The sequence below is a fragment of the Talpa occidentalis genome, unplaced genomic scaffold, assembly GCF_014898055.3.
Source record: "Talpa occidentalis isolate TD23 unplaced genomic scaffold, MPIMG_talOcc4v2.1 talOcc4.13, whole genome shotgun sequence".
Taxonomy (NCBI): domain Eukaryota; kingdom Metazoa; phylum Chordata; class Mammalia; order Eulipotyphla; family Talpidae; genus Talpa; species Talpa occidentalis.
Window position 1 is genome coordinate 59,012,744 of NW_023601322.1, and position 20,595 is coordinate 59,033,338.

The 20,595-nt window shown below is 43.3% G+C and overlaps 1 protein-coding gene across 1 annotated transcript in view; it reads left to right on the forward strand.

Moving 5' to 3' along the window:
* The first annotated feature begins 2,157 nt into the window (after positions 1 to 2,157).
* PDE6A (phosphodiesterase 6A) overlaps positions 2,158 to 20,595 on the forward strand; it is a 97,773-nt gene continuing 79,335 nt past the window's right edge. The window contains exons 1-5 of the mRNA XM_037508962.2: positions 2,158 to 2,631; positions 6,854 to 7,006; positions 8,436 to 8,525; positions 9,124 to 9,264; positions 16,736 to 16,810. Of these exons, the coding sequence (XP_037364859.1) occupies positions 2,158 to 2,631; positions 6,854 to 7,006; positions 8,436 to 8,525; positions 9,124 to 9,264; positions 16,736 to 16,810 (933 nt within the window). The remainder of the gene's footprint in view (positions 2,632 to 6,853; positions 7,007 to 8,435; positions 8,526 to 9,123; positions 9,265 to 16,735; positions 16,811 to 20,595) is intronic.

The window sequence follows — 20,595 nt, forward strand, 5'->3', positions numbered from 1 at the left end:
GTTTCAATTTTTCCCTTTGTGTTCTCCAGTATTTTCTAGATTTTGATTGCTCTTTAGGACCGGATATTAGTCGGTTTCCAGAGAACTGACTCACACAAATGAAGGCTAAGAGGTCTCATGCAGCTGTCTGCGGCTGGGAGCCAGGAAAGCCAATGAGATAATTCAGTTTGTCTCAAGGCCTGAGCACCAGGGTAGGGGAACAGTGGCGTCAGTCCTGGTCTCGGCTGGAAATCCAGAGAAATCCAACTTCGCCCTTGCTCCCCCTTCCTGTTCCATTCAGACCCTCACAGGGATGACGCTGCCCACGTGCACTGATGAGGGCGGTCTCTATTCAGGATGCTGATTAAAGGTTAATCTCTTCTGGAAACACCCTCATAGGCACACCCAGAAACAATGTTTACCCACTATCTGGGCATTCCATAGCCCAGGCACATAAAATCAACCATCACAGACTTATAATTTTTAAAAAATATTTTGAGCACCAAAGATATTCCAGGCTGCCTTGCAAGGACAAGGGAATTAGCCCTGAGAGGCACCTTCTTTCCAGGAGCTTTCAGCGCAGAAGGAAGACAAACAATATACAGGAGACAGAAAACAAATGAGGTCATTATTTAATAGTACATAATAGTAATTAAGAAATTATATAGGGTGACATTACAGGCAGGAATTGGAGAAGGGGTGGCTGGGGATTATTTGGAATAAGACAACTAGGTGAGCTGAGATCTTGAGGTTGAAAAGGAGACTGTGTACAGAGGGGTGGGGAAGAACATTCCAGACAGAGAGCTTGTGGTAACTATGGTGTGGGGGGTTAGAGGAGTTTAGAGTGCAGCATGGCTGCCAGACCAGGGATCACTTGTGCATGCAGAGCTTGGATGGGTGTCATACCCCAAGAATTTATTACATTCTACAAATCGACTTTCCTTTAAAGTTCATTTACAAAGTTCAAAGGGCCAGCAGCAGTTGGCCTGTATAAGCCTGCATTTCACAGTATTTACAATGCAGAGATGCCCAGCTTTCGAGTGTGTTTCCTAGAATCTTCTCATCCAGAGAGAAAAGCCTTCTGCCTCACCTCTTCTGTGTGTTGGAGGGGCTCTTCAAAGAGCATTCTGGTGTTTGGAGATGGAGCTGATAGCTTCCAGACTACTGTGTGCATTTCAGATTGACAACCTCAGAAGGGACCAGCAGGTGTAGCCAGAAAAAGCACATTAATGTCAAGAAAAGATCAAGGAGATTGAAGGGAAACAGATGTGAAAGTTAAGCCTCTGTGAGAAAAGCCAGAAACTAAGATGGTAACTAGGGGGTACCTCTAGCAGTATCTTGGGCGACTAACAGTCTTCCTCATGTATTTCCTCCAGTAAACATGTTTTGCTTTTGTAATTAAAGGAAAACAATGAAAGGTATTGTTTTAGGAGGACCTTTCAAATTCTAACAGAAAACCCTTGAAGTCTTTAACTGGGTAGGACTTGGATGCAAAGATTGTGAAATGGGGGCCCTGTGGTGTCCAGAGGGGAGCAGGAATGGTGAGGGTGTGAAGTGAAGCCCCTTATGGGGGAGACTCTGGGGAAGAGGGCACAGGAGGGTGGGGCAGGGGAGGGCAGTTGAAGGGAAGGGAGATGTCCCCCTCAGCTCTCACCATTCTTGCCATGGAAGAAAATGAATCTGTAGATCTTCTGATTCTCCCAGAGAAGCCAAACACCTCTCTGAAGCTGTAAAGGTAGGCTTCTGGGTCACATGGGAGAAAAATACCCTGTTGGGCTTAGAAAACAGATCTGTGGTGGCAGATGCTCTCTATGAGGCCTGTTTGCAGCCTCCTCTCAATTCTTTCTCCAGTGGCATCCACCCCTGCCCTGCACAGAAGTCTCTTCTCAGGTGCTGATAAACCACAGTGTAAAGAGATGGCTCACCTTCTCCATCTCGGGCCCAGCAGCATCTGGAACATTCTGATCCCCATAATCCTTGTTCTTGTAAAATATTAATGATTTAATCTCCCCCGCACACTCCCTCTCCTGGGCAGCCAGGCCAGTGAGCTTTCCAGGCAAGACCCACAGAAGTCAGGCAACAGCCGAACACATCCTGACTCAGTTCTGCCACAGACACACAACCCCTGGCAAGGCCGGCCTCCGCCCTCCGCAGACCCAGCCTTTGTGACTCCCTGCCATGGCAGAGGTGACAGCAGAGGAGGTGGAAAAGTTCCTGGACTCCAATATTGGTTTTGCCAAACGCTACTACCAACTGCGCTACCAGGCAAAGGTCGTGGCCGACCTCCTCAGACCCGGGGAGGCTGCTGTGGAACTCAGCCACTACCACCCCCTGAGCAGTGTGGAGGAGAGCGAAATCATATTCGACCTCCTGCGGGACTTTCAGGAAAATATACAGACCGAGAAATGCATTTTCAACGTCATGAAGAAGCTGTGTTTCCTCCTGCAGGCGGATCGCATGAGCCTCTTCATGCACAGGGCCCGGAATGGCATCGGGGAGCTGGCCACACGGCTCTTCAACGTGCACAAGGATGCGGGCCTCGAGGACTGCCTGGTGATGCCCGACTCGGAGATCGTCTTCCCTCTGGACATGGGTGTGGTGGGTCATGTCGCACACTCGAAAAAGATGGTCAATGTCTCCAACACCGCAGAGGTACCCCTTCACCCTTGAGGGAGGGCAGGGAGGCATTGTTCCATGGGGTTCTGGGGTGGCAGTGGGGTGGGGAGCTGCTGGCCACCAGGACTGGGCTGGTGATAACTTGGCGTTTCTCTTTATTTTGTCACATATTTATAGATAACTTTTTTTTTCGAAAAACCCTCAAATGTCACAGAGGAGTCGAAAAATAGTACAAAGTACCAAGTATCTTTGATCCAAATCCACCAGTTGTTAACATCTTGTCATGTTTGCTTTTTCTCTCTGTTTTTTTCTGACCCATCTGGGTGTTAGCTTTAGGCACCACACTCTTTTCACCCGAGCTGCTTGCTGGGTATCTCCAGAACTAGGACATTTCTTAGATAGCCACAGCACAATGATCACCTTCAGGAAATATAACATTGAAACAGGGCTATTGTGTAGTGAGTTTGCCAATTGTCTCAAGTATGCCTGTTAATGTTTCTTTATTCTCCTTGAATCTGACAGTTTGTTAGTCTGGACAGGCTAAATATTTTGCAGAAATGTCCATTTAGGTGTGTCTGTTGTAGTCTTCATGATGCATTATATCAGGGGATATGGAATATAAATTGAACACCAATCACTCAGTTAAGCATTTGTGTCTTTCTCCAAAGAGTCCAGGGTTCTATTGGTGGCTCTTGACATGACGTCTTTCACTATCTTGGGCAAATCGCTCAGTCATTTCTCCCATCATCCTCTTTCCTGGCCAACTCCTACTCATCCCTGTGCTAAGAAGACTGTTGTTTCCTATTTAACCCCAGAGTCCACTCTGGAGGCCCTGCCTGTATGTCTCCAGAAGCTTTTGAGCCCAGCATTCCTGCTGGTCTGCTGGTGACGCTGGCCGGGGCCCGGGGGCTGTAACCAGTACAGGTCTGTAAATCTGTGCACTTGCTGTTTCCATGTGTCTGTTTCTCCTGTCATTCCTCCTTGGAAATCTTACTCTTAAGGCTCTGATAGTGACTGGGGCTTGGGTGGAGAAGGAGGAGGAAGATGTGTAGACTGAGGTTAAAGTTGTTCCTGAACCACCAAAGAGTAGTACTTTTCAGTGCCCTTGGAAAGCCTGGAAAATGGCTACAAGCACTGAATTTTTAAAATGAGAAAACATGAAAGAAATGTTTCGAGAGTGGTCATGTATATTTCAACTCTTTGAAAATTTCTGCTCATCCTTAGGATTGCCTCAGGGACTGTCCTTAAGATTTGTGTGACAAAACAGTGGATACCCAAGTTAAAAATGAATTTTAGATGAACAATAATATTTTGGCAATAGTGTGCCTTATGTGATATATAGGGTAGACATATATAAAGAAATTATTTGACTCGAATTTCAAATTGAACTAGGCCTCCTGTGTTTATTTGCTAAATCTTAAAAAACTTCTTCATTCTTAAACTTTTCCCCTATTAGGAAAATCCTCATTCCTAGTCCTCTGCCTGGGTCAGTGTGCATAGTCATTACAATTTATTGAGTGAATAAATAAATGATGGTCTCCTCCACTCAACTGGGGCTTGTGTTTTAAAATAAGAAATATTTATTTGGTCATTGAACTGGTTCCTGACATGGAGATCCTGGCACCTTGGAAAGACCTGGTGATAGCTGGTCATTTTTTCTGATAAAGCAACTTTTGGTGGGCTCAGGGTGGGGGCTTATCACCAGAAAGACCAAGCCATGAGCAGATGCTTGAAACTTTATTTCCCCACTCCCCATTTTCCAGAAAGGGGAGAGGAGATTAAATGAAGTTGACAATCATGCCTACATAATGTAGCCTCTATAAAAATCCCCAAATTAGAGGGTTTAGAGAGATTCTGGGTTGTGGAGCATACCCATGTGCTGGGAGGGTGGTGCACCCCAACTCTTGGGGAACAGAAATTTCTGTACTTGGGATCCATCCAAACCTTGCCCTGTGTATCCATCTGTTCTTCAGCTTATCTTTTATTATTTAATACATAGGTAAACATTAGTGCTTCCCTGAGTTCTGAGGCTGTTCTAGCAAATTCTTGAACCCAAGGAGTAGGTTTTGGAAACTACAGTCAGAAGCACAGGGGAAAACTTGGGACTTGTTATTGCTGTCTTTCCCTGGGCGTGTGTCTGATTCCCAGACTTTAAAATAAGCAGTTTGTGTTAAAGAGCTTCTAAGGCCCCTCCTGCCTCTCATAATCTGATACTATGACACAGTTGGTTAGGATACTTATTTGCTGAAAATATGGATGACAATGACAGTGCAAATGCCAGTAGCTGTAATTTTTTTTTTGGAGGGGGAGGGCGGAGTTCTAGGATTGAGAATTCAGTGGGAAGAAGGTTCACGTTCTGGCGCATTTAGTAACATCTGCCTCTGAGAGAGGTAAGGCCCAAGTATGGGTTTCCCTGGCAGAGGTGACTATGGTGAGGTTTATTAAATTCATAAAATGAACATGAGCCTGCCCCACCCAAACCATGTTCAGGGACACATGAGTGTCCTTAGAGAATGACGTGGAAAACCCTTCATGGCTAATGCCTCTTTAGAGACTTTGCTTGATCCGCTAGTGCTAATTTAAGTGGCCCATGACAGGCTTTCCTTAAATCCTTTACCCTTCACTGACAGCATCATGGACAACACTGGGCCTGTTTGTTTAATCCTGCTTCAATGGGAAATTTCTGAATTGTGGGGAAAGGTTCTGCACACTCTGTCCTAGAAAAGTTCTATGAAATATTCTATTCGCAGAGTAACCTGAATGGTTCGTGTCCAAGTTGGCTTGTGTCCTGAGTACAGGCTGATGACTGGGTCACCTCTCAGCACCAGCAGGAAACAGAGCAGTGGATTCTTCCGCATTTAAGAAAACAATTGAGGCTGTCTCCTCTTTCTGGACATATGGACCACACTACTCTATACTGGCCTCTCAGACTGATGTAGGGGTGCCATGGAAGGGTGTGCTCCTCTGCTCTCCCACAACTTTAAGCCAAGCTCTATGTTCTGTTACTAATTCATCTGTGAGCCAGTCTGAATGTCACCCCTCTGCACCCCTCATTCTCAGTGTAAGGCCAGACATGTAATGGTGGTTCCATTAAGATTTGTGGATTGAGGACATCTGTTGGACTGTGTGCCTGAGCTGAATTCCTAAGAAAAATCTGGAAGTAACAAAGCCTTTTGTTCAATGACATGGACCCAGTTCTAACATTACCCAAGCTGTCCCAAATGGCTGCTGAGGGCAGGTTCACATACACACACACCCCTATCAAATACTATGAGTTACTTCTCAAGTATCAGTTTCTCCTTGTGTAATATGGGAACCACCTCACAGCTTCTTGAGAAGATTAGTGTATGTCACTACACTAAAGTGCCAGGACAATAACCAAGATGAAAATGCATACATTGTACAAAAATGAAAAATGATGTAAAAATATATAAAATAATTAAAAATAAATAAATAAAATAATTTAAAAATAATGATCAACAACAAGAAAAAATATATTACAAAAAAGTTCTAAATAAATGCAAAAAAAAAAAAAACTACCAGGCAGAATACCCATGAGCAATTGTGCTCATTATATACTTACAAAGGTCTTTTTCTCACACAGATTTCTTTTGGGGGCTTCTTTGTCATCATCTCCAGAGAGCTTTCTCCAAACCTCCCTCCCAGGCAAAGTTCACCCCCACATTCTTTTGTACCTGGGCCCCCACAGTGCTTTTTTTTTAAGATTTATTTATTTATGCATACAAGAACTGGGGTACGGGCCATAGGTGTGGGGGTTGAGAGGATTCACCAGAGACAGAGTAGAAAACAGAACAGGCAGACTGACTGAAATACACTGCTGAGGGGAGCAGCAGGTGAGACAGGAGAGGTCTCTTGCACCATGTGGGTGGCTCCCTGGTCGGCAGGGGATAGAACTCATGCAGTGGTGGCTGCGGATAGCTTCATAGGTTGTGTCTTAACCCCTTGCGCCATCAGGGAGGCTCTCCCCCCATAGTGCTTTGTATGTGTCTCCTCCACCGTCCTTAGCAGGCTGTATGTCAGACTTTCTTTTACTGAATTTTGGAGGTTTCTGGAGCAGAAAACATCTCTGACTGCTTTACCACCATTGAAGGGCAGTCAACGGAACTGTCTTCAGTCTCTCGTCAACAAGAGAACAGCAAGTCCCAATCCTAGCCCTTACCATGGGCCCCTGGGGCTCTGGGCGTTACCTTGTCTTGCTCTTGTTCTTCACACCCTCATGTGTCTTGGATTCCTTCAGGATGAGCATTTCTGTGACTTCGTGGACAACCTCACTGAGTACCAGACCAAGAACATCTTGGCTTCCCCCATAATGAATGGGAAGGATGTGGTGGCTATAATCATGGCTGTGAATAAAGTGGAGGGACCCCACTTCACCGAAAGAGATGAGGAGGTAAGAATGCTCTGGAAACTACTTGGGTTGGTCATGCTAACATGTCCTTTCAGCTCTTAGAGTCCCCCAAAACTTGCTCTTTTGCTTTACCTCAGTTTCCTTGTCTGTAAGACAAGGGGTTGGTCTGATGCCCTTTGAGAGAGGTTGGGTGGGACAGTAGTTAAGTTGTTGGGCATTGGAGCCAGGAATATATGGTTGATTGTCTGGCTCTACCAATATCTAGATGTTGAATGAGTTACTTAATTTCTCTGACCTCAATTTTCTTATTTGTCAAATGGGATGAATTTACAGTATCCACATCATGGAGTCCTTCTAAAGATAGGGTCAGACAACACACATAATGACTTATCACAGGGACTGCAAAGTCAGTAAGAGGAGCTATCCCATCCATGTTCCTGCCAACAACAATATTCCATGTTTTGTGAGTTTTACCCTCTCAGAATGCAACCTTTTCCAGTCAGCATTCCCTGATCCTTCTGCCTAAGTTGCTTCTGATGAAGTTCTTATTTTTTTTTTAATACTTACAGAAGTAGCTTTATTTTTTTCAGTTGATGATACAAAAGCTGCTGACACACCCCTATGTTTATAGCAGCACTATTTACAATAGAAAAGCTTTGGAAACAACCCAAATGCCCAAAAATAGATGACTGGATCAAGAAGATGTGGTACATATACACCATGGAATATTACTCAGCATTCAAAAAAGATAAACACATGCAATTTGCAGCAACATGGATGGCGCTGGAAGGGATCATGCTCAGCGAAATAAGCCAGAAAGAAAAAGAAAAATACCGGATGGTCTCACTCATAGCAGGAATCTAGAAAACCTAAATAAAGGACCAGGAAAAAGAATAACTATAAGAAAGAAAATATCAAAATCAACAAACAACTATGAACCAGAGACACTCTATGGGAGGTGGGGGCTGGGGAGGGGAGGGATTGGGGTCAAAATAAGGGGATTGCAATTGTATGGGGAATATAAAAATAAAATAAAATAAAAAAAGCTGCTGACATATATGCCCGTGTAACTTTTTCTCTCACACATACAAGTCAACAGATTGGTGAATCCAGAGGAACTATAGAACTCAGAGATCACTGTATGGACCTTATCAAATTAGTACCCACGGTTCATTCTAATCCATTTCCATGTGCTGTGAAACATCTTCATTACATTTGTAGATGACACAAGTGCACCAACAGGCAGAGGTGCTCAAGGTCAGTTTCACTTTCAGCCAGTCAGGTTTGGGGTGTGGCAGTTCTCTACCATAGAACATTGAGGCTGCTGGGGAGCCACTCATGGGCAGGATGCCCATTGTGGAAGGCTCCATCTTGTCAGGGTAGGCTCTGACGATGCTTTTAAAATAGTCAGACGTTTCCTGATGGCGTTTCTCCTTCTTATGTATTTCCCCTCCTGCTCTTTGATTTTCAGATTCTTCTCAAGTACCTAAATTTTGCAAATCTGATCATGAAGGTGTATCATCTGAGTTACCTGCACAATTGTGAGACTCGGCGTGGCCAGGTAAGGCATGTGTCTCCAGAGACCAAACTAGACCTGTTCTTTCACTGAGGCACGGGTGTGGTGGAGTGGGTGGTGATGAAAGTAGCTGGGAAGAATACAATCTCTGCCCAGAGTCCTAGTCTTAGGATGTAGTTGCTGTTTGTAAAACTGAACCCCAGAGCAATTATATGTGCATGCTTTCAAGTCCAACTGCTTGGGTCTTAATCTTTGTTAAGCCATTTACTAACTCGGAGAGCTGAGGGTAAGTCACTCTTTACCCTCTCCAACCTCCAGCCTTCCCATTTGAAAAATGAGGATAATTATGGTCACACCCTCCAAAAGCTTTTATCAGTAGTGAGATAATGTATGTATAACACTTGTGCTAAGTCATTGTTTGTTGCTATTATTCTGTGTAATAGATCAAATACCTGCAAAGGTTGGGCCCAATGTCAACTGGTCAGTTAAGCTACCTCTCTGAAACTGTTTCTCTCTCTCTCCCTCATTATTTCGTTAACTGAAATCAACTCCAGCAGGTTGTATAAGGTTGTATACCTCTCTAGCTAAGGGAGCTGAGACTTTGTGCTTCCAAATGTTTGACTGTGGTTTTGTACTTCTTCAGATACTGCTCTGGTCGGGGAGCAAAGTCTTTGAAGAGCTTACTGATATTGAGAGACAGTTTCACAAAGCCCTGTACACGGTTCGAGCCTTTCTCAACTGTGACAGATACTCTGTGGGGCTCTTGGACATGACCAAGCAGAAGGTGAGGAAGCCTTGGGACAAACGTTTCTGAGAGCAAGTGAAATGTACGCAGAAGGGAGCCCAGACAGTGTCAGGCCTTCAGCTGCATGGAAAACAGGCTGGGAGAATGTGGGTAATTGGCAAAAATTTCTCATGGGTCTTTGTATTGAAGAGAGGACTCCCCACCTTTAGAGGGGAAAAGCCAATCTAGCACACATATGTAAAAATAACCTGTGCCTCCTCTAGTGGATTGGGAAGGGAGGTGAATGTGAGGGAAAAGCTTGTGAAGTGAAGTGTGTGAAGTAGAAGGTGATGGATAAAGAAATTTCTATGTGTGGTCCAAAAGAAAAGTTATCCGAAAGAAAGTTACCAACTTAGGAATTCTCAGAAAATGCACTCAAAGGTGGAAGTAAGCTTCACCAGTCCAGGGCTCACCCAGGCAACTGAGGAGGGTGTGGGTGCTTAGGCCTGATTCCTTAGAATGCTCAGGAGCAGATTTGCAGCAGACCATGGGTTAGGGAGGTGGAGCCCAATATGGCTCCAGAAATGTTCTTCAGCTAAATCAAACTTGCCCAAGCCCCCTTCTGTGGCTAATCATTTTCTGCCTTAGAATAAAGTTCCAGAGTTATCTACATTTATGATTTCCTGTCCTGAAGACCCACAGTACAAGCTGCTCTCAGGTTCATTTCATGTGCCTTGCCAGGCCCAAGGCGGTACAAACACCCGTGGAGACCAACCAAATATTTGGTTGGGTGAAAACAATGAACTGTAGAAACTGGATTGGAAAGGACCTTAGGATTAGAACTCCTAAGGATCCCAGAGGTGACAGTGAAACAGAATCTCTGAGAAAGTGTGGAAAATTGCAGGACCACATTTCCCGAGAGACTGCCTTTTTTACTTACTATTTTGTGGACATCTTTCCATGTCAATACATGGCTATTCTTCTTAATAAACATTTATGTGGAAGCATAACCATATGTCCAGAGAATGGTCATTCAGGAATAAAGAATCATCACAGTATGGACGCCGTCATGTAGCCATCACCAAGATTAAGAAAGAGAACATTGGGGGCCTCTCTGGTGGTGCAAGGGGTTAAGATGCAACCTGTGAAGCTATCCGTAGCCACTGCGGCATGAGTTCGATCCCTAGCCAGGGAGCTACCCACATGGCACAGCAGACCTCTCCTGACTTGCCCGCTGCTCCCCTCAGCAGTGTATTTCAGTCAGTCTGCCTGTTCTGTTCCCCACTCTGTCTCTGGTGAATCCTCTCACCCCCCACACTTCTGGTCTGTACCCCAGTTCTTGTATGCATAAATAAATAAGTCTTTTAAAAAAGAGAGAGAACATTACCCACACCTGAAAAACTCCTTTTCTGCTCTTTCCTGTAACTCTCAGAGACTTTTCCCTGAAAAGAACCACTATGTGATCTTTAGCAACATTCGTTTTGCCTACTCTTGAAGTTCACATAAATGGAATTGTGCAAATACACATTCTTTTGTGTCTGGCTTCTTTTGCTCATCATTTTGATGAGAAGTTTCATTCTTATTTTTCCACATAGTATTAATTCATTATTTATTCTTGTGGAATGTCCCTTTATCAGAACGTACTTCAGATACAATGTATTTATTCATTCTGTTCTTTATGAACATCTGAGGTTTTAGATTTGGGTTTATAGGGGCAGGAATAGCACCTAGCTGGTTCTCTGATCCAAGCAGACAGGTAGAGTCCTGGAGCCCTTGGTGGCTTTTTCAGGCTTTTATTGAGCTTTTACCAGGTACAAGGCAGGCAGGGCAGGCATGCCTGGGGGCCACGAGGCTGGCAGGCTTCACAGCCCCTGGGAATATTCACTCTTTCTGGGCTCTCTGGCATCCTCTCATGGTCTTGTTCTCTCTCTTCTGCTTGGCTTTCATTCTGGTTCCACTCTGCTGGCGTTCTCATAACACCACCCTTATTAACCAGACTCAGCCCCAGTGTACCCACACCCTACTCCAGGTGCCCACCATCAGGCTTACATTTAGGACCGCAAGGATCCATCATTAATCCTAATGGCGGGGGGGGGGGGGTTGGCAGAAAAGCCTGATTATCACTTACCCTACAGGGTTATTATGAATATAGCTATTATGAACATACCACTACAGGTTTTTTTTTTAAAGATTTATTTATTTATGCATACAAGAACTGGGGTACAGGCCACAGGTGCAGGGGGTAAGGGGAATCACCAAAGACAGAGTGGAAAGCAGGAACAGGCAGAATGACTGAAATGCACTGCTGAGGGGAGCAGCGGGCGAGACAGGAGAGGTCTGCTGCACCATGTGGGTAGCTCCCTGGCCGGGGATCAAACTCATGCTGCAGTGGCTGCAGGTAGCTTCATAGGTTGCATTTTAACCCCTTGTGCCACCAGGGAGGCCCTACTATAGGTCTTTGTGCACAGTTGTAAATAAACTGGCTTATTTCTGTTAGTATTACATAAGAGTAGAACTTCTGAGTAGTAGTTTTAATAGATATTATCCATTTCATTTTCAAACTGATTGTAATATTTTACACTCTCACCAGCACTACATGCGTTTCCTCACCAATATAAGCAAATAATGTTATCTATTTCTCAGGATATGCATTGCCCCAATGACTGAGGAGGTTGGAGTGTTTTTCATGTTTATGGCCATTTAGATATCTTCTTTTATGAAGTGCCTGTTCAAGCTTTTTCCATTTTGAAAAAAATTCTATTGTCTTCTTTGTCTTACTGATTTATCGTTCTTTACAAATTCTGGATCCGGCTCTTCTGTTGAACAGAAACACTGCAAATATCTTCCCCTCTCTGTGCTCTCATTCTTTTAGTGGTAAATACATATTTTGATGAATGTAAATTTGAATTATAATGTAGTCTAGTTTATCAGTCTTTTGTGGTTTTGGATTTTATGCTCTACCTAACAAATCTCTCCTACATCCAAGATAATAAAGATATTCAACTATGCCAACTTTTTTTTCATGTTAACATCTAAAAGCTTATTGTTTTAATGTTCACATATAGCTCTACATTCTACCTGAAATGTTTTAAATATATAGCATGAATTAGGGTCAATATTAATTTTTTTCCATGTGAAACTATGGATATCCATTATCGTTGTTGAAAGGACAATTCTTTCCCTACTGTTCTATTGACAAGACCAGTGCAGTACCAGCAAGGCACAGAGCATGATCTCTATGATCTGAGCAGCTGGGTAAAGGAGAGTCCTGGAGCCCTCAGTGGCTTTTTCAGGCTTTTATTGAGTTAATCAGGTACACAGCAGGCAGGTGTGCAGGGGGGCGGGAGGCTGGCAGGCCTCCCAGCCCTCAGCGAGTCTTCACTCTTTCTGGGCTCTCTGATGTTCTCTCGTGGTGTCCCCACTGTCTCTGCTGTTTCCACCACTGCTACTCTTTCTTTCCTCTGGTGGTTCTCTTCTTCTACCGGTTGCACGTGACGCCACCCTTTAAGGCCCAGTCTCAGCCCAGGTGTACCCACCTATGTATGTCCACACTACACTCCAGGTGCCCGCCATCAGGCATGCATTCAGGACTGCAGGGATCCATCATTAATACTAATGGTGGGAGGACAGAAGAGCCTGATAATCACTTACCCTACAACCATCTTTACATACCCTACCTCTCTCATCTGTCAGTTATCCACATATATTGGGTGTGTTTCTGGGCTCTCCATTTTGTTCCATTGGTATACTTATATAGTTGTCTGCAGTGTCACTATCTTTACAAAACATTTTGATATCCAGTAGTGACAAAACCTCTAGTTTTGTTGTTGTGACATGTTAGACTTTTTCCACCATGTTTTATGTCTCTTATACTCCTTTATGTATTTTTGTTTTTCACTTTCAATATTCTGATCTATCTTCCATCAATCACTAATCCTTCAGGTGCACCTAATTGGCTGTTAAAACTATCTATTGATGGGTATTTTTCAACTTTAGAATTCCTATTCATTCTTTTTTGAAGTTTCCAGTTTTGTGCTATAATTTTGCCTTCTGTATTTGATTTCATAGACATAATCAATTATTTTAGCATCTTGCTCTGAGAGCTAAGTTGTCTATAGATAACTGCAATGACTCTCTTTCTATGATCTTGTTTTTCTTCTTGAATTTTCAGTTAGTTCTTGTCTTATACATGACTGGTTATTTTTGTTGAAGCATCAGAGACATGTATGAAAAATTATAGAGATTATTTGAAATTCGGGGCAATGTTATCTTCTGCCAAAGGGGTTTGTTTTAATTCTGGCAAGCAGTTCCAGCAATTGAAGACAATGCCACAATGAACAACACTGAAGTTAAATCCGTGCACAGAATATCTACAGAAGAGAATTGTAGAAGTGGAATTACTAAGCAAAATTTTATTTTGCTTTCCCCAAAATTTCCCTCTAAAAGTTATGTCATTTTAGAGAGTTGCTTTTTTTTTTTTTTTTTTAAAGTGTCAGTCTTTTTTTTTTATTTATTTATTTGTTTGTTTTGTTTATACAAGCACTGGGTACAGTCAGAAGCGCGGGAGGGTGAGAGAATCCACCAGAGCCAGAGTGGGGAGCAGAACAGGCAGAAGGACCGAAGTACACTGCTGAGGGGAGCAGCGGGCGGCAGGAGAGGTCTGCGCGCCATATGGGACCCTCCTCCGGTGGCCGGGAAGCAGCCGGGGATCGAACTGGCGCCGCAGAGGCCGCGGGCAGCTTCGCAACCCAGCGCTCAACCGCTGCGCCACCGGGGAGGCCCAAAAGTTATGTCATTTTACATTCTCATTCACACTGCAGAAACTTTCACTTACCCAAACCCAGCCAATTCTGGCTATCATACATCTTTTTCTTGTCCTATCTGAAAGGCCCAAAAGTGTTATCTTTTTTAACTGATTGTTTTTTTCACTAATTATTAGTGAGGGTAAATATTTCTGTATGTTTGTGACTTAATTTTTCTTCTCCCACATTTCACCAAGAGATCTAATTTGCCCATATTTAAAACTGAATTGTTTGTCTATGTCTTACACACTCTGTTGGTGGGACTGGAGACTGACCCAGGCCCTGTGGAAAACAATATGGAGGTTGCTTAAAATATTAAGAATGGATCTACCAAAGTATTCCACAATTCTACCCCTATGTATCTACCCAAAGAACACAAAAACACTAATTTGAAGGAATATATACCCTTTCTCCACTGTTTTGGAATGCCACCATGTTGATATGCCATTTCATCATATGCCAGGTTTCCATACACTCAGTGCTTTTAAAATAATGCCCGAGGTAATCCTGGTGCAGCTGGACCACATTCTAATTTTAGGGAACCTCTAATTCTATGCAGCCATCCATTTGTGTTTTTATTTTTGCATACTCTTGAACAAAATATTTTGCCAAGTATTGCTTAACAATAAATCCTTTGATCCTTCTTTAGGAAGTAGCAAAGAATTGAATTCATACAAATGAATGGTTCTTTTTGAAACAAAAGAATTTCTGAGTGTTGGATTCAAAAGATTACCATTTAAGGTGCCCAGTTTGCACTTAAAAGACTTGATTTCAGGCACAGGCTGCCCTTGACCGGAGTGCCCTGCCTCTCTGCTCTTTTGAATTCCCTCTCCAAAGGGAAAGTCATGCTTAAACAAGAATGTTTTGACTTAGTCAATCCCATTGATCCAAAAGATGGCACAGTCTAGCAGATGGTTGCCCTGCCTATGTGATGCCCAGGGGGCCAAACTATTACCTGAGTTGTTGACTTAATGAAAGAATAACAGCCACTGAATTGCACCCTTTTATTGGGCAAATTATATGGTATGTGAATTATATCTCAATAAAACCATTTTGAAATAAAGGAGAAGGAGAAGGTTTAGAGAAAGAGGCCACCCAGACCCTTGTTGACAACACTGGCTTCTTGGCAGAGTCTTTGGAGATGCTCATTCAGTGCTGGTCACAGATGGTGTCAGCCTCACAGCCTGTCTTTTTTCTGGGTGCCTCTAACCTTTGTGTCCTCTCATGATGGCTGTTTTGGCTCCTGCTCTGTCTTCCTTACAGAAGTCACACGCATTGTCTCCTCCACAGGAGGAGGCATTCCTCCAGGGCACAATGGCTCCTTACTTACATTGTGTATCTAGCAGCCAGCATATTACGGAGCTCAGTTGGACCCCAGTTCACATTTTCACCCTAAATTGAATTTCTGTCTGTTGTCAGCAGTCAAAAAAACCAAAAAACCAAAAAACCAAAAAAAAAAAAAACCTGACTGGACAGAAGGGTAAAGACATGGAATCTGAATTTCACATGTGCTCTCTTCTGCTTGTGCTCTGGAGATAATAGGCACACCACTGCAAAAAAAGTGTCCAAACAAGTGAGGCAAGAGGCAGGGGTATGGCCTCCTACCACAATACCCAGTGCTAACAAATCACTGTCCCTAATAATAACTGATGAATGGAGGGCACAGGAAAGCAGAGGCCTCCTTTGCCAGGCCTAGGCTCAGCCCAACACGTACTATTTGGGCTCCCTAGGAAAACCAGGGGCAGACAGGAGGAAGAACTGATGTGAATTCCCACTGGTTTCTTCTCCTGAGGCTGCCTGGTGGTGCAGAGTCATTGCCAGCCTTGTTTTCCCTCCCCTCAGTTCATGTCATTGTAAGTTGTCTCACAGGTATCACCCTTTCTTGCCGGATACCAGATATGGTCTCTCTGTTCATATTTGGCACCTTTGTCTTCTTTTTCTTGTTGTGAAATTCTTTTCTCCTGACTACAAATACAATTCAAAATTGTTAAATAAATTTTAGTCTTATTCCACTCACCCAGACAAAACCAGTTTGTAAAAACTTTGTTGTGAATTTTTTCAGAGCATTTTCTATGTAAAGCTAAATCTTAGGTCTTACAATCTATATTTTTGTCACCTCACATTTCTCAATCATCAGTATTGTGGACCCTTTTAATCAATCCATACACATCTGTAACATCATTCTTATTAGATGTACCATCATTGATTTAATAAATCCCCTTTTGTTGTACACATAGGTTGTTTCTAATTATTTACTACTATAAATGATTGTGCAAAGGACATTGTCTCATGCATGTCCTTAATTTAACATCATTCCCATCATGATTTAATAAATTCCCTTTTGTTGTACACATAGGTTGTTTCTAATTATTTACTACTATAAATGATTGTGCAAAGGACATTGCTTCACCTAAAACTTTAGTCTCATGCTTGGCATGTCCTTAATTTAAGGTCATTGTCTTGACCACAGAGACCCTATTTTCCCTTTCTTGTCCACAACACAGGGAGCCCAGAGAATGCTCCAACCAGATCTCATTTTTCAGTTAATGATTAGACCCATTAGCAGTATCTTAAAGCACAGACATGACTGACATTCTCCAGTTTTTGCAGTCATTCCAAGGTTTCAGAGAGCGCTTCCTACCTTCCACATTTCAGTGACAAATGACTCATGTAGACAACGCTTCTAAATTTGTTTCTGGACATATAATTACTGTTTTTTTCATTCCCAGGAATTTTTTGATGTGTGGCCAGTCCTAATGGGGGAAGTTCCACCCTACTCGGGTCCTAGGACTCCAGATGGAAGGGTAAGGACCTGTCTGATCTATTCAATATGATCAAATGCAAAATGAGATGCAAAGTAGAGACTGCTGAAAGGTGTTTCTTTATCACTTAGGTATTTATCTTCTTCTGGTTGGGTTGTTTCCTTTGAAGTTGTGATAATGCATCACAATTGCCAAGCCCTATATGTTTTTTAATTGATTTATTTTTTATTAGTGAGCTACCATTGTTTTACATCTTTCTTAATATTTTGACAATATAGGATTTTTCCCCTAAGGTGTGGTGATTGTAGATCCCCCACCACCAAAGCACCCATAGTCTTCCACCATAGCCTGCTGTGCTCTACCCCTACCTCTCTGTCTCCCCCCACCCCTTGTATGCCTCACATCTACAGTCAAGGGTTGATTTTATAGTTAAAGTTTGTCTTTGTTTTCCTTATACTCCACATGGTAAGTGAAACCATCTTCTCACTTATTTTGCTTAGCAAAATCCAAAATCCCTTTCAACTCCATCCATGTTGCTACAAATGGCATGAGTTTATCTTTCTAATTGTTGAGTAGTATTCCCTTGTGTATATATACCGCATCATTTTGATGAAAGGTGTTTTTAATATCTTGCTGGCATTTCACAATAACTCTGTAGGATTGCCCAAGAATGAATCAATAGGAAATGAGGAAAGAGTTCCAGAAAGGTCAGATAGCTTGTTCAATGATTCACCTAGCAGGAGTTTAGAATTTAGAGATAATTAGAGCTGGAAATAACCTGAATATCTAATCTAGAAAATACAAATTGGTAGCCAGAGTTCAGTTTCAGCTCATAAATACATTTGTTTGACTGCATAGGTCTTTTAAATTTTCTTTCTGTTTTTTAAAAATTTTGAATTGGTGTCTTAACACTCAAAAACAAGACATTTCCCTTACATACCAAGATTTTCAGTTTCTTTGAAAGAGCAGATCAGTCAAAACTGAACCCACAGTCCTGCAGGGTAAATTTGATTGGAGCAGAGAAGCAGTTGCCTCCTTGGAAGGTGAGACCCCGGGTTCTCTAATTTGCCACAGTCCACACCATGCCCTCTTATATACACCTGCTCTTTTCTCCTCATTTACTTTTCATTCACACCTCCCTCGGTATTTCGGTCTATGACCTCTGACTTAAAAAACTGCTTCATTTAAACATTAGGCACAAATGCTTTAAAGAATCTGAAAAGATATAGGGATATGAAGATGATACTGGGTAAACATACCCATCACTCAGAAGGCCTACAGAACCTGTGAATGACCTTAGCCAAGGCCACATAGGATAAGCAAAAGGCAGCGTCATGTCCTTAAATTGAGTTTTACTCCAGTGCCCTTCCCATAGACCTTTTAAGCTGTCTGAAATGGTCTATCAGTTTCTGCTAGGAGGCCTGAATCCACCCAACCATCACTAACCATACCCAAAATAAAGTGTGTGTGTGTGTGTGTGTGTGTGTGTGTGTGTGTGACAGAACTTACTTAGTTTTAATTTAAGCTATGGGAATTTAAAGTTAATTAGCTTCATATATACACCGGAAAAAATCCAGCCTTGGAATCTACATTGTCTACCATATATTTGAAACAACCTTTTTTTTAAAAAAAGATTTATTTATACAAACACTGGGTACAATCAGAAGTGCGGGAGGGTGAGAGAATTCACCAGAGTCAGAGCAGGCAGACTGGCAAGGTACACTGCTGAGGAGAGCGGCGGGCATGGCAGGAGAGGTCTGTGTGCCATGTAGGATCCTCGCCGGCAGTTGGGGATCGAACCGGCGCTGCAGAGGCTGCCGGCAGCTTCGCAACGCAGCGCTCAACCGATGCGCCACCAGGGGAGGCCCTATTTGAAACAACCTTTATAACCTACTGTTATACAGTTTCAAACTGCTCTTTTAGCCACACAATTTCATGATTTCTTTATAGAATACTAAGTCTACAAGGATTGTATTGTGTGCTTGTAGGGTCAGGAAGGACACTGAGCAGGTTTTCTATGATCCAGCAGACTGGGTAAAGGAGGAGTCAGAGTCCTCAGTGGTTTTTGCAGGTCTTTTATTGGAATTTACCCAGTACACAGTAGGCAGGGGTGCTAGGTAGGCCTCCCAGCCCCCAGCAAATCCGCACTCTATCTGGGCTCTCTGGCGTTCTCTGCTTCTCTCTCGGCTTCGGCTTCTGCTACTTCTTTCTCAGTTTCTCTTTCGGCTTCTGCTGGTGTCCCCGTGATGCCGCCCTTAAAAAAGCCCACTCTCAGCCCAGGTGAATCCCATCTACCTATGCCCACACCCTAATTCCAGGTGCCCGCCATCAGGCATGCATTCAGGACCGCAAGGATCCTTCATCTATCCTGATGGCGGGAGGGCAGGAAAGCCTGACATTTTTCCTTACCCTACAATAGGTATTCAGTTGTAACAGAAAAAAAGTCAGAAGACAAAGGATTGGGTTTGGATTGGTTGCAAACCTATAAAGTGAGCATGATTAAATAACCCTTTGGTCCTTGATTTTCCTACACCTGGGGTGCTATCACTGAATTCATCTCCAAACCCAGTTCCACGTCTAGGACAGAGCTAGTGAGGAAAACCCATGTGAGGACCAGAGACAGCAGGTACTGTTGGCAAATGTGGATCTTCTGAATAGGGTATGGGTATGGAGGGGCAAAGACTGTATGTAGATCATTTCTCTTCCAGCTAGTTGTATGGGCTCAAGCACCTCTCCAAGTTTTACTATCTCCATCAGTATTGCCTATGTAATTAAGTTGACCTAGTTCAGCTGTGGTCATGAAAGTGGCTCACAAGCTGACACACAGCAGGCTCTCCAATAATCACAGCTAACCAGGCTGAACCGCATGACCAGACAGGCCCTTGCCCTATGTTATGTCATTTAGTCTTCTCAGTGAGTTTATGAAGAAAACAGCCTTATAATGCTCATTTTTCAGTTGAAATTGAGGTCCAGAGGGATCAAATCCTTGCATAAATTCAAACCCAGTGTGCTTTTCTCAACGTATGGTGCCTTCTAACATTGCCTTTGGCCTTCTAACCTCACCAACACATTATGTGCCACATTTACATTAGGAATGAAGCTTTTGTTTGAATTTGACCAATTAACTTTCCCATCTCTTGGATCCAAAGCTCCCTGTACTGCTAGCATGGCACAGAACAGTTTCTCTATGATCCAGGCAGACAGGTAAAGGAGAGTCCTGGGGCCCTCAGTGGTTTTATCGGGCTTTTATTGAGCTTTTTCCATCGTTTGTAGTGTGGCAACCACATGCATGACAGGCAAGGAGGCTGGGGATCTGGAAGGCTGGCAAGCCTCCCAGGCACCGGCGAGTCTTCACTCTTTCTGGGCTTTCTTTCATTCTCTTGCGGACTCTGTTCTCTGCTACCTCTGCTTCTCTCCTGCTGCTTCTGCTGCCATTGCAACAATTCTACTGGTGTCCACGCCCTTATATGCCCAATCTCTCAGCCCAGCTGTGCCCACCTATACATGCCCACACCCTATTCCAGGTGTCCACCATCAGGCACACATGCAAGCCCACAGGTGCCTATCATTAATACTAATGGTGGGAGGGCGGAAAATCCTGACAATTTTCACTTACCCTACACTCCCCAAAAGCAATCACATCACACTTCATATTTAAAAAATAATACGTGGGCGTCTGTCAAGATGGTAGTAAAGATACTGGGCTCACCTCCTGTAGGGTCAGGAATACCACAGTGCAGGTTTTCTGATCCAGCAGACCAGGTAAAGGAGGAGTCAGAGCCCTCAGTGGCTTTTGGCAGGCTTTTATTGGGGTTTACCAGGTACAC